Source organism: Cariama cristata, unplaced genomic scaffold (genome assembly GCF_000690535.1).
Source record: "Cariama cristata isolate BGI_N322 unplaced genomic scaffold, ASM69053v1 scaffold22737, whole genome shotgun sequence".
In the NCBI taxonomy this organism is placed as follows: domain Eukaryota; kingdom Metazoa; phylum Chordata; class Aves; order Cariamiformes; family Cariamidae; genus Cariama; species Cariama cristata.
In genome coordinates, this window is record NW_009625243.1 from 7245 (window position 1) to 19001 (window position 11757).

Genomic DNA, 11757 nt, shown 5'->3' on the forward strand with positions numbered 1-11757 from the left:
GATTCCATGAGGACAGTATACAGTAGTGTAAAGTTTCCTTAATGCTTGGGAAAGACCAACTTAGCATTTCATTCCAAACCAAGGACGGCTTTTGTGCTCTCATTTGCCATGGAGCACTGAGAAAAACCAAAGGGGAATAAACAAGATCATTGCCTGGAAATTACCGGAACTAGTGAATTGAGTGGCAATTGAGAATGTACAGCAATTTGTTTACCTTCCTGATGATTGCCGGCAGATTTGCAAAACAAACCGCAACTTGCAAAGAGAAGAGATACAACCTCTGGCCCTAAACAGAAATATTCAGCTCTCCAAGTACTGGAATATGCTTCGGCTTTGACTCGTTTCCTCTGTGCTGTCTACCCTGGGCCGTTTGGCCAGAGATCTTATTACCGCAGTAGGACCTCTTTTCTTCACCTACAGGGGAGTAGGATACATTAGAATATACAAGATCTCCAAAAAGTTTAAATTCTGAATTCTCAGAGAATTATTTGGTGTGAGAGCACATACTAGGAAATCATAGAGACTATTTAAAACAGCAATGCTCTTAACTACTTGGCAGTGCTTAGTGCCTATATGTTTAAATAATCTACACAATTGGTAGCACGTTCCACCCAAACCTTTACCTGAAGTTTAGATTTCTCCTTTGCCTCTTCACTCTTGTCTGGGGAAAGTGTATGAAAGACAAAATTCCTTGAATTTCGAGGTGCGTTTGGATTAAGATCCGACATTGCTGCTAGTTTCTGAAGGACAGCTTTAGGTCTGTTCAAGAGAGACCCATTTTTTATCTGAAGAACAAAGAATGCTGCATTAAACCACTCACACAAACAGGACAGCTCTTTTAGTAGCTTCCTCTTACTAGGAAAACTACTCCCTACTGAAGTGTTACTACCATCCAAACCAGAAATGGCCAGAATCCAGGGTCAGCTGACTTTGCTGCATTCTACAGATGCAGTTTGGAAATCCCATTTTTCAGAACCATTACCAACCTGGATGTCACTGGCCAGTCTGAATGTTTCAAATGGGCTCCTGGGTAATACTGTTGTGTCTTGTACCACTACTGCTGGGCTTGCTAGCAGAGACAAAGAGGAAAATGTCAGTTTCTGAACTTCATTTAAAAGAATATAATTTTATACTAAACTGAAGAACTTAGAATTCACAACAGACAGTAAATACTGTAGGGGAAAAAAGAAAGTCTGCATCAAACTATACTGTGAACCATGCAACTGATAGATGACTCTGGCAATTAGTTCTATCAGAAGGGAAAATTTGGTTTTGAAACAGCTTTGCCCACTTGGAATCATGTTTTTGCCACAAGCAAGGAAAACTTAAATTTATTTTCACTACATTACACAGTTTTTCTTTAAGTTACAGATACTTGGGGAAACTGCTAGGCTGAATGTCACTTACAGTCCACTCCTCTGCAACTTAAATGCAAGCAAAGGAAGAATAAAAGACTAAACAAAGATGAAGAGGAATTTATTTCCACTCTACAACTTTTTTTTCCAAGAAGTAACATACTATTTTATTAAGTAAATACACACAATTATCATCAAGCTTGGAGTTGCATATTTTCAATGCTTTTACACCTTTAGCTTTTCAAGATCTGGAAGACATGAGCTCGGACTGGTGTAAGAAAACTAGACATGAGTTTTCTGATCTGTGGCCTGCTTTACTGGAGATCACGAGTGACAACTGGAAGTTAAACTTTCTTTCTCTTATTTGATTGTCACTTCAATAAAAAGTAAGCTTACCTTTCTTCTGCAGAGACTTAGCAGTTACTTTTTTTGCTAGTTTCATGAATTGGCTGTCTTCACCAATTTCTTCCTCCTCCTCCTCCTGCTCTTTATTTTTTTCTTTCTGAGGCAGAAAGAAGACACTTTGTAAAATTCAAAAAGTTCATATTAAGAATGAACATTTCATTCAGTATTTTAAATAGACCAAGTCTTTTCATCATGTAAATTAATATATTAATTTTTATTTACTTTCTACTGTAAAAGTTTATTGCAATTTCTTACTTTATCATCTTTGTTCTATTAATGAACAGCAAACCTGTAGCATCACATTCAGCTGACAAATCTGACCTAATACCGAAGCTTCTAAAACTTGAAGTTATGCTCCTAGCATAAGAGACTTATTCCAGCTTTGAAGCTGACTTGTTTCAGAACATAGTTGTTTTGCTTCTCCCTTCTGAATTAGCTTCTCTCTCTGTACAATACTTGTAGAAGAGAAAAGAGCAGAATTCACAATGAAAAACAAAGATACATTTAATGAATGGTATTTTTCTCCAGAGTTTAACTTGAGGAACTAACAATTTCACATCTAGCAATGGTATAGACAAAGACTGAGCAAGATGCCTTTCTTGAAGCTAACTAATACCTGCTCACGAAGCCACTGTTCTCGTTCAAATCGCTCTTTCCTCCATTTCACTTCTGTCTCATCAAACTGTTCATTTTCATCATCATTATCTGAATCTTTCTGAAACAAGTCAATTTGCGAGGCATAATCTAGACAAAGAAAAAAATAATAAGCTATCAGTTTTAAAAGAGACATAAAATATGTAGACGTAAAAAAACAAAGAAGCCAAAGAAAAAAAACCCACACCCCACACCAGAAACAAAACTCCGCAAGCCAATTTATTTCTGAAATTTATTTACTTCTGAAGAACTACTGAGTGCTACTTCATACACATGCACACTCTCTCTCTAGTCTTTCACCCCCACCTATTAACTACGGATCAGAAAGGCACCTATGTTTTTCCATCTGAATCTCCTCATTCTGCCAGGGCCATCACTATGCAGGTCACCATCAATGAGGTATCTCTCCTGGTACAAGCGTAACTGACGCTTGTCATCATCAAGCATTGCCTTCCTATTAACACAGAAGAAAGGGAGGAGGTTAGTCCAGATTATATCCAAGAGCCATGACTTCACACACAAAAATACACAGTAATACTATCACTGACATGTGTAATTTCTGTATTTGATTTTCTAATTCCACTTCATTAGGGAGTTCCTCATCAATAATCTCTTCTTCATATTCATTCAGGTCTTCACCATCATATTCATCCTCACTTCCCACATCACTCCCTGACAGCTCTGCCTCATCTTCCATGAAATCCTGCAGTTTTCTAGAAAAGAACATTAAAACAGTTCAGTTTGGTAGAGCAATAATCATTACACAAATCTTCTGAAAGCAAGATTTATCTTTTGACATAAGATTAATGCATATCCTAACTGAGAAATTAGTATACATCTTTAATTTTTGAAGAGACTAAGACTTGAGTTCTTGCACATTTACGTACACAGCCTGCCAACATGCAACACCCCAAATTATTGTGATCCAGCAGATTCCTTGCCAGTTGCCTACCAAACGTGATGGCAATGATAACTGCCAACTAGACGTTTCACTTACTAGAACAAATAAAGAACTTAACACACAAGGAATGACAGCAATACTCTTGCACCCCTTTTTTTGGTCAAAAAAAAGGCTGCATTGCTTTCATCGTGACCTTTTGATTTCCATCTATAATGAAAATTATAACAGAAATTCTCTATAACCCACCAGCAACATAGTTAAACTCATGTGACTTGACAGCACCAAAGCAAAAAACCAGCCATATAAACATTAGCTACTAATTCTGCAAGTGAATAATTATAGACTGACTTTTTAGTGCTATTACTATTCTATTCTGTCTTGCAATTAAGATACAAAAAAGATGTACTTACAGTTTTTTCTTCAAGCCGTGTCTATGTCTCAGCAGTTCTTCTTCTTCATCGCTCATTTCCACTTCTTCAGCATCACTATCTCTACTTTTTTCATCCTGTCAAAGCAAAAGTTTTCAGAAATTAAGCAATTTATGGAAGTGGATTGCTTTGTACTGAAAGTTTCTTCTGTCCTTCGATCAATAAACACAGACTAAAACACCAGAGATTTTTGAGAGGATTTGCTATGCTAAGATGCTTTATCCAGTATATCATAATATTAAGGAGACATTTTAAATGACACAAACATTGCTCTTGAAAATGTTTCAGTAGCTTGTTATGGAAGTTGCAGTACTTTGCATTGATGGCTGTATTAAAAAACTAAGTAGATAAATGGAATTCTCTTAGTCAGAATGCTGTAGCAGTTGCCTTGCTCCATCAATTCATACCTCTTCACTATCAAAAGCATTGTCATCTGTTAAAAGCTGAAAATCATCAAGTTCTTCTTGCTCCTCCTCACCTTCCTCTTCCCTAGGGGAAAAGTAAATGAAAGAAATGTTTTCATTTCACCTCCAATGATGGCTTCACAATAATTCAAGGCAATATTTCAACCACATCAGCTGGTCTCAGGCAATTACCTGTGACTGCTCAAAGAGCTATAGTCTCTCAACAGCATTTAGCTTTAAATGCCCAAAATCCTCATTAGCATTGATGTTTTAAGACCTCAGATCTTCACTTGCAGGAACCATGGGACAAGTACTAATTTCTGAGTTCGTTTCCCTTTAAAATTCCTCTTGAATCCCACTAACATTCCTATTTGTCTTTCCCTCATTATCCTTTTGTCAGGCAGCCACACACCTTTCTAGTTTAATCAATGGAAAAGAATGCAAGTATCCAACTTGCATTTGGTTATGGTTCCTCTAGTTTGGCAGCAGCCCAGAAGATAACTCAAAAGTCCTACATTCTAACAATCTTTTCTCAGTTTGATTAAAGTTCTTCAACACTTCTTTCACCATCAGTGAACAAAGAAGAATTTCCCTTCACAGTAGCTGTGGGAAACAGTATATGCTGCCTTGCTGCCTATCTAGAGAATGACTGCTGAGCAATTTGCAATCTTCCTCCCCTTCACCTCCAAAACAGACCACACTTTTGCTGACAGCATTTTGAATTGATGTCGAAAAAGGAAACACATCAAGAACGAAACGAGACAACTACCACTATAAGCTTTTGTAAATTTTAGTAAGAACAATGCTAACCTGTCTGTGGGAAAGGAGCCTGAACAAAGCGCTAGAGCTTCTGCCATTGGATCTTCTATGTCACTGTCTTTTTCTGCCTTGGAAGATACCGAAGACGCCCATGTTGGAGAACCTGCTACAAAAAGTCACAAGATAGCAACTTATTAGATATATTTCTACTCTTAAAAAATGTCAGAGCGCACCCTAGAAATAACAGTTAGCATGCTCCCACAAAGGTGACAAATTGTTAGAGCTCTCAGAAGTCTCGGAAGTTCCACATTCTGCATTAGTGCCCAGAACTAAAGGGCACCTCAGCATAAAGCTTATAAATCAAGTAACCAGCAAAGCTGAAAACAGAATTCAGGACATACTCTGAGACATGAATTTTCCTGAACAAAGACTGAGTAATTCTTCCATGTTCTGCTTTTTGTTGCTGCTGGTATTTGGCACGTGTTCAGCTTGACTGCTGAACTGTCCAGAACACAAGTCCAGTAATTCATCCATATTGGCATCCATTGCATTCTCATCCATACTAGCCAGAGTCAACTGATGCTTTGAGGACTGGTATTTATTCCTATGTTGTCCAACATTCAAGAACCTGAAAGAAAGTCTGCAGTTAGAAAAATCTTGCTGGTCTGTATGTCCTATTTCTGTTAAAGGGCACAAAACGCCATCCTTTACACCTATTACTTACCCATCTGCATCAAGCAGCTGGCTTTGAGTGTCATCTTCCAGAGAAAATTGGAACTGTGACTCCCCAGCCCCTGGAAGTAAACTCTTAGGCTCAGGAGAGGCATTATACAGGTCCTGGGAATCTTCTATGGGAAGAGAGGGCTCAGACGTCTTTCCTGAGCTCTAGTCAAAGGAATATAAAAATATACAAGTTATTTATTTTGCAAGCCTAGAATTCAAAAGCAAGAATGGGATAAAACGTTTAAGCTATTTTAAAGGATTAACACCATGCAGGAGTCAAGTACGTCCACACTGCTCCGACAAATCACAGGAGTTCACTGACATCAGATGTTGTGTAGCCCATGTAAGTATGCTTTAAAAAATATTTACAATGTACATATTTTAGATATAAAAACAGATTATAGCATCTTTTCTTTGACGTTTTAGAATATAAATTTTTATAATGTCATTTCTATCCATTCCAATGTGGAGACATTTTAAACTCCAGGGACAGTTTGCTTTTCTGAAATCTTACTCATATAAAAGCATTTGGCTAGATACCGCCTTCTGGTTATTATTTTTTTGATAGATCTGACAGTCGGATAAAATACATTTATTTACTACCCACTGCGTTAATACACAACAGGAATAGGACTGAGAACCTTACCTTGGAAGCAGAGCTGATAAAGCTTGTTTTGAAAAAACCTGGGGAAGGTGACCTGAAACCTCCTGCTGTAGATAAAAAGTTCCCTCCACGTGATGTCTGTTTGTTACAGGGCTGATACGATGGAATCATGGAGCCAATCAACTCAAAGCTGCTGTTGTGGCTATTCTCTTTCGCTGGTGTTGGCATAGAAAATGAATCATCATCCTCTGAAAAAAAGAAAAATTAAATACAGTGCCTAACTTCTTTTTTTGTGATCCAGTAAAACCTCAACATACTATTTTGCAAGACTGACACCTTGCAAAAAATTAATTATTTTGTGCTCATGTTGGATTTCTTTCTTCATAGAGGATGCATATTACACTTTTTTACTGAATTTCATCTTACTAATTTCTGACTGTTTCTCTATTTTTTCCCAGTATCATTTTGAACTTTATTTTCCTGTAGTTTATTCAAGCCCTCCCATTTTTTTCATCAGTCTAAACTTTTATAATCATACTGTATAACTATACAGGTGATGAAGTAATGAAAATATTGAATACCAGTCTCAAATAGAAAATTCTATGCATGCCATGTGAAAAAAATGTTAGCTATGATAATAGTTCTACTGTACCTAACTTGGTAGTTCCTTTGTCTGCAGCTTCTTCCATTTCAAGTTTCTCATCAGGAAGAGAATATCTGCAATTCATTAAATCAAATGTATTTGCCAACAAATACAAGATGAATTGCTATTGTCTGTCAGACTTATATTTTTGTGTTTGTTGCAAATATCTAGTACACTTTGATTGTGAAACCAATTATTCCACTAAACAACAATTAGTCATTGAGATTTTTAAAGAAAAAATATGTATGAATGCACATATAATTACTGGAGCAAGACAGAAAAGATACTTGTAAAAAGTATTTTAAATCAAAACATCAAATTTAAAAATCGCTCAGGCACCATTTTTAAGTCTTGGTTTATTTACCCCATTTTTGATGAGCTGTCCTTAAAAAGCATCAATGTAGACTCTGTTGAAGATGGTTTGGGAACAGAATCACAATGCACAGATTTTTCCAGCTTTTCTCCATCAATTGATTCTTTGTCGGTTTCTTTATCACCATCTTCAACGTGTTTCTCTTCTATATCTTCATTATCTTCCTCTGCTTCACCAAGCAGAAATTCCACATTCTAAAAAACATCCCCAAACATAACAGAGATATGGTGATTATTGCTTTCATCTGTCAACTTCCCTGTATACTTTTCAAGAAAACATTTTAACATAGAGAGGATGAAACTGAGTGACATTCAGAGTTTTTATATGCACCTATTCCACTCTGACAACTGACAGAGGTGCTTGAAACAGCCAAGCTATTCCAATCCCTTTTAAAAAAAGGAAAGGCCATCGCAAATCCTACCCCAGATCAGGCAGGTGACATCAGTTTGTCCCTTGTTAACAATGAGCCAAGGATATATAAAAAGAGAAAGTAGCACCAGAATATTTTATACACTTATATTTGGTTTTAATGTTTTTTAGACAAATAAAGAAAATACTAATAAATTCAGTTGTAGACAATCCAAACATTGAACATGCTAACTATGGCAATTTTTTAGCTTGTAGGAAGAATTCTTGGCAATTTCCCTAATATTCATAGTGCACAAGTCTCATTTCACTGTGGAGAGGCAGCAGAATTGAGAAGCTGACTAGGTTATGTAAAAACGTTGCATACAGACCTCATGATTGCCTTCTTCTTCCTCAGACTCATCTGTCATCTCTTCCTCCTCCTCCTCTTCTTCCTCCAACATGTCCTCATTATCCAGTTTAAACAATGCTTGCCGCTTTTGGCGTTCCTCAGTCCTGCGGAGTTTCATGGCCTCCTGGAGTTTAGCCTTCAGCGCTTGTAGCTTTTCACCTGGACAGAAATGAATAAATGAATACACTGGATACACTACAGTGAATCCTTAATCTCACTGCCTTCAAGCATCCAATCTAACATTACTACACACATAAGAGAATTAAAAAAATTACTTGTTTTTAAATGTTTTTATGAATTGATCTGCCAGCTATAAGAGCTAGAGCAGTTAGTTTCAATGACCTCAATTTAGAGAGACCACATAATCTCATGAATTACCAAGATTCCTCATTATCCATAAATGCCACCGGTGCATCACTTGTAAGGAGAATAGGGTCTGTCTCTCCACTGTGTCTTTTGGGAACAAGAGCATCCAATTGCCACGGGCAGATGTGCCAGAGCACATGAAATAATTAAGAGCAGCTAAAAATAACATGTGCCCATAGAACCAGCCAAGTAGTCTATTTCTTTTAATGGATACTATGGGAGAGTCACATTCCACACATATTTTTGTTTGCAAATACATGCAGTTCTATTAGAAACTGCAGCACAGAAATAAGGAATCATGAGAGATGTAATAAATGGTAACAGTTCATAAGAAGTCCAAGAATTACACTCAGAGTGCTGATGGAAAACAACAGTGAGGATATATGTTTATATAAAATTTTGGTACAGATGGAGAGAACTCCAGAGAACCAGTCACAAAGATCTGACTGAGACTGTTTGAAACCGGCCAGTGCCATTTAAGAGGTCTATCAAGATTCTTTTTTTAAACAGGTCTATTCATTAAGGGGAACATACATACTAATTTCACACATGAAGATCCCTTATCTGTATTTCATAGGGCAGCATTGGGAAAGGGGGAATGAGAGAGAAGACAGACAAATTGTTTTCCAATTCAATCTTTATCACTTCTCCTCCCAAGCCAACCTGGCTTTGTGTGGACTGTTTCTTCCAGGTTCTCTGCAGCTAACACTGCTGGTACCACATCTGCTTTCAGTTCCTCTTTTCCGTCAGGTGTAGTCTCCTTACGAATAATGTTCATGTTTATGGTCTGTTCAACTTTGGATTTTGACATTCGAAGAGTGTGCTTCAAGAAACGTGCTTTCAAGGCTTCTAATTCTTTAAATACATATTAATTAAATTTCAGAATGCAAATTAAATTAATTTGATAGCATTTAAAAGCATTAAGTGTTGAAGTTGTATCAAGAGTAGATCTTGAGAATTTTTTTCAAAAGAAGTTAAAAACTCTAAATCTTTAATATTAGAATATTTGCAAAAACATTCTATTTGACTAATAAAACCATAAGCCATTACAGAATATTTTTGCTGTAACTTGTACTTAATTGATATTAGCCAATATTAAATTACCTTACATTGACTATGATTTATCCACAAGACCTTGATTCACTTTCAGTCTAGCCTGCCAGCCACCAGGCAATTCAAAGTGTCTGTTAACACATATACCTAAAACCAGACTGATGGCTGACAAAAATACTGATTCTTGGCAGAGGTCAGTTTCCTCCATGCACAGAAGTAGCATCCACTCCAGACCTCCTCTTAATATCTTCTAATACGTAATGGATTTAATGGAATTATAAAATTGCCAAATCATTTGCAATCTTTCCCCGAAACAAGGTCAACTATTTAATATTGATGAATAGATGTTCAAATTCCAGCACCTAAAAGACATTCAAAACATTCTTGCTACAAAAACAAATTTTTGCTTGCTATCCAGCCTTGCCTTTTAACAAAATCAGTGGTAAACACTCTAGAACACAGGCCAGTTTTGTTTCCAGCTAATTACTGCATGCTTCGTTTTGAATCAATTTGAAAAAGTGCTCCCATGTGCTTTAAGTACCAACATAATTCAGTATAGCAAAATGGAAATAAATCATTCATCATTAAATAGTTATCACTGAGCATTCCTTCAAGCTTTCAAATATTAAGGACTCAGAACTTCCCTTTTAAATGTCAGCTGAAAGCAAAAGGGATACCAACATTAAGCAAAGAATCAGTACTAGTAAGTGAACATGCCTGACTGTTCTATCACTTAAACATTTCTCAGAAATTTTCCAGTTAAAGTCAGATTTAACTCTGCCTACTTGGACAGATATGACAGGATTACAACCATAAAATTGATACCTTTATTTGAATCAGATTCATCGAGGTTTATAAAGGATTCATTGCCAGAGCAGATTCTTGGCTTGATGGACAGGTCTACCCCCAGTTCACGAAGTTTATCCAACTTGGACTTCCTCACTCTTTCAGGCTGTGCCACCAACCCAGGCCCCACTTGCTGATTGCTTCTTTCACACTGTAAGTCTGGTGCTGTTTTGCCTCTTTGCTCAAGGGCTTCGCCTCCAACTGCTAGAGGAATTTCATCCTCTTTTTGCTCACTACAATCAGTGCTTAGGAAGTGAGAGTGCTGTTGTTGTTCTGTATGATTATCAGTTGTTACAGTCCTAACTGTATGAGAATCATCACTGTCCTGCCTCGGCTTTTCAGCATAGTCTTCTGCCAAGTTCTCCTCTACATCAGCAAGAGGCTTGCTCACAACAGTATCAACGTCTCTGCTGAGGCTTGTTTCTGATGCATTAGCTGCTGACTGATCACGTTCTATTTGCCCATCTTTGCAATCCGTGCTCAAGTTCTTAGTGTCTGCAGATTCCTCATTTAGGGATAGCTGGTATTTATTGGACCTAACGAAGGCAGAAAAGAAAGTATCACCCATGGCTATTGTGAAAGGGGAGAAGAGGTTGAGAACAAACTCAGAAAGAAGTCATTTTCTAATTACTGCCATTAATGTGTAGGAAAAGGTGAAGGACAGAAGTCTGGAAAACTTCATTTTGGGGAGATAAGGAAGTGTACAGTTGTGTAAAGAGTTTGTACTAGTTAGTTACATTATCACAGTATAAAATTCCTGAGAGATTTTGTGACTACAGTAGCTTAAGTATTTTACTACACATTACTCAAAAGAAGAAATAGTCCAAGTAAAATGTTGGGGTCCAGTCTAAACCACAGTAAAGTAACTCTGCATGAGCATATTACTTCACCTGGAGTTACTACTAAGCCCTAATTACTTCAATAGTACGACTGTGTCAAGAGCACAGCATTGCCTTATGTTAACAGCGACATACTCCTAATTTCCAGGTGTTCACAGAATTAAAGGAGCCTATGAAAGTTTCTTAATAAAACTTTCCAGTCAAAGCAACAGCTAAAATTAAGCCAGAAAAAAGCTGTAACTACACAGAGCAGGTGTGTATGGTATACAACGCTATAGCAGGCAAAAGTGTGGTTATCCTCAAAAGCAAAGTTGGGATATTCTCAAGATTTATGAAAAAATATGGGGAAGGTTTAAGTCCTTACTTCAGCAATGCCATGGCATTTCCTTGACATACTGATCGAGGTCTACGCTTGAAGAAGTCATGAATGCTTTTGGTCTCAGGCACATGATATGGGAGTGACACAGACGATTCTACAAGAGAAAGGAGGTGAAAGAAAATTTTAAATTTTAAACATCATCCAAGGCATTTATTTGATATCTCTGATATTCAAAGAAGCTTGACAAGTATTTTGCAGCAAAGACATCTGATTAGGCACAAACAGCACACTATAAATTTGCATACAGAAAACACTGCTGTTTGGGAAA

General features: G+C 37.1%; 1 protein-coding gene across 1 annotated transcript in view; it reads right to left on the bottom strand.

Annotated features, from left to right (window-relative positions):
* Positions 1 to 300: 300 nt before the first annotated feature.
* The window catches only part of CLSPN (claspin), a gene marked incomplete at its 5' end in the record, with an annotated part of 14662 nt that continues 3205 nt past the window's right edge, over positions 301 to 11757 (bottom strand). Inside the window, 19 exons of the mRNA XM_009703542.1 lie at positions 301 to 414; positions 624 to 785; positions 987 to 1069; positions 1752 to 1857; positions 2377 to 2504; positions 2747 to 2868; positions 2963 to 3127; positions 3726 to 3820; positions 4151 to 4232; positions 4958 to 5069; positions 5308 to 5534; positions 5631 to 5791; positions 6276 to 6481; positions 6886 to 6950; positions 7241 to 7443; positions 7987 to 8165; positions 9036 to 9227; positions 10251 to 10807; positions 11475 to 11583. Of these exons, the coding sequence (XP_009701844.1) occupies positions 301 to 414; positions 624 to 785; positions 987 to 1069; positions 1752 to 1857; positions 2377 to 2504; positions 2747 to 2868; positions 2963 to 3127; positions 3726 to 3820; positions 4151 to 4232; positions 4958 to 5069; positions 5308 to 5534; positions 5631 to 5791; positions 6276 to 6481; positions 6886 to 6950; positions 7241 to 7443; positions 7987 to 8165; positions 9036 to 9227; positions 10251 to 10807; positions 11475 to 11583 (3068 nt within the window). The remainder of the gene's footprint in view (positions 415 to 623; positions 786 to 986; positions 1070 to 1751; positions 1858 to 2376; positions 2505 to 2746; positions 2869 to 2962; positions 3128 to 3725; positions 3821 to 4150; positions 4233 to 4957; positions 5070 to 5307; positions 5535 to 5630; positions 5792 to 6275; positions 6482 to 6885; positions 6951 to 7240; positions 7444 to 7986; positions 8166 to 9035; positions 9228 to 10250; positions 10808 to 11474; positions 11584 to 11757) is intronic.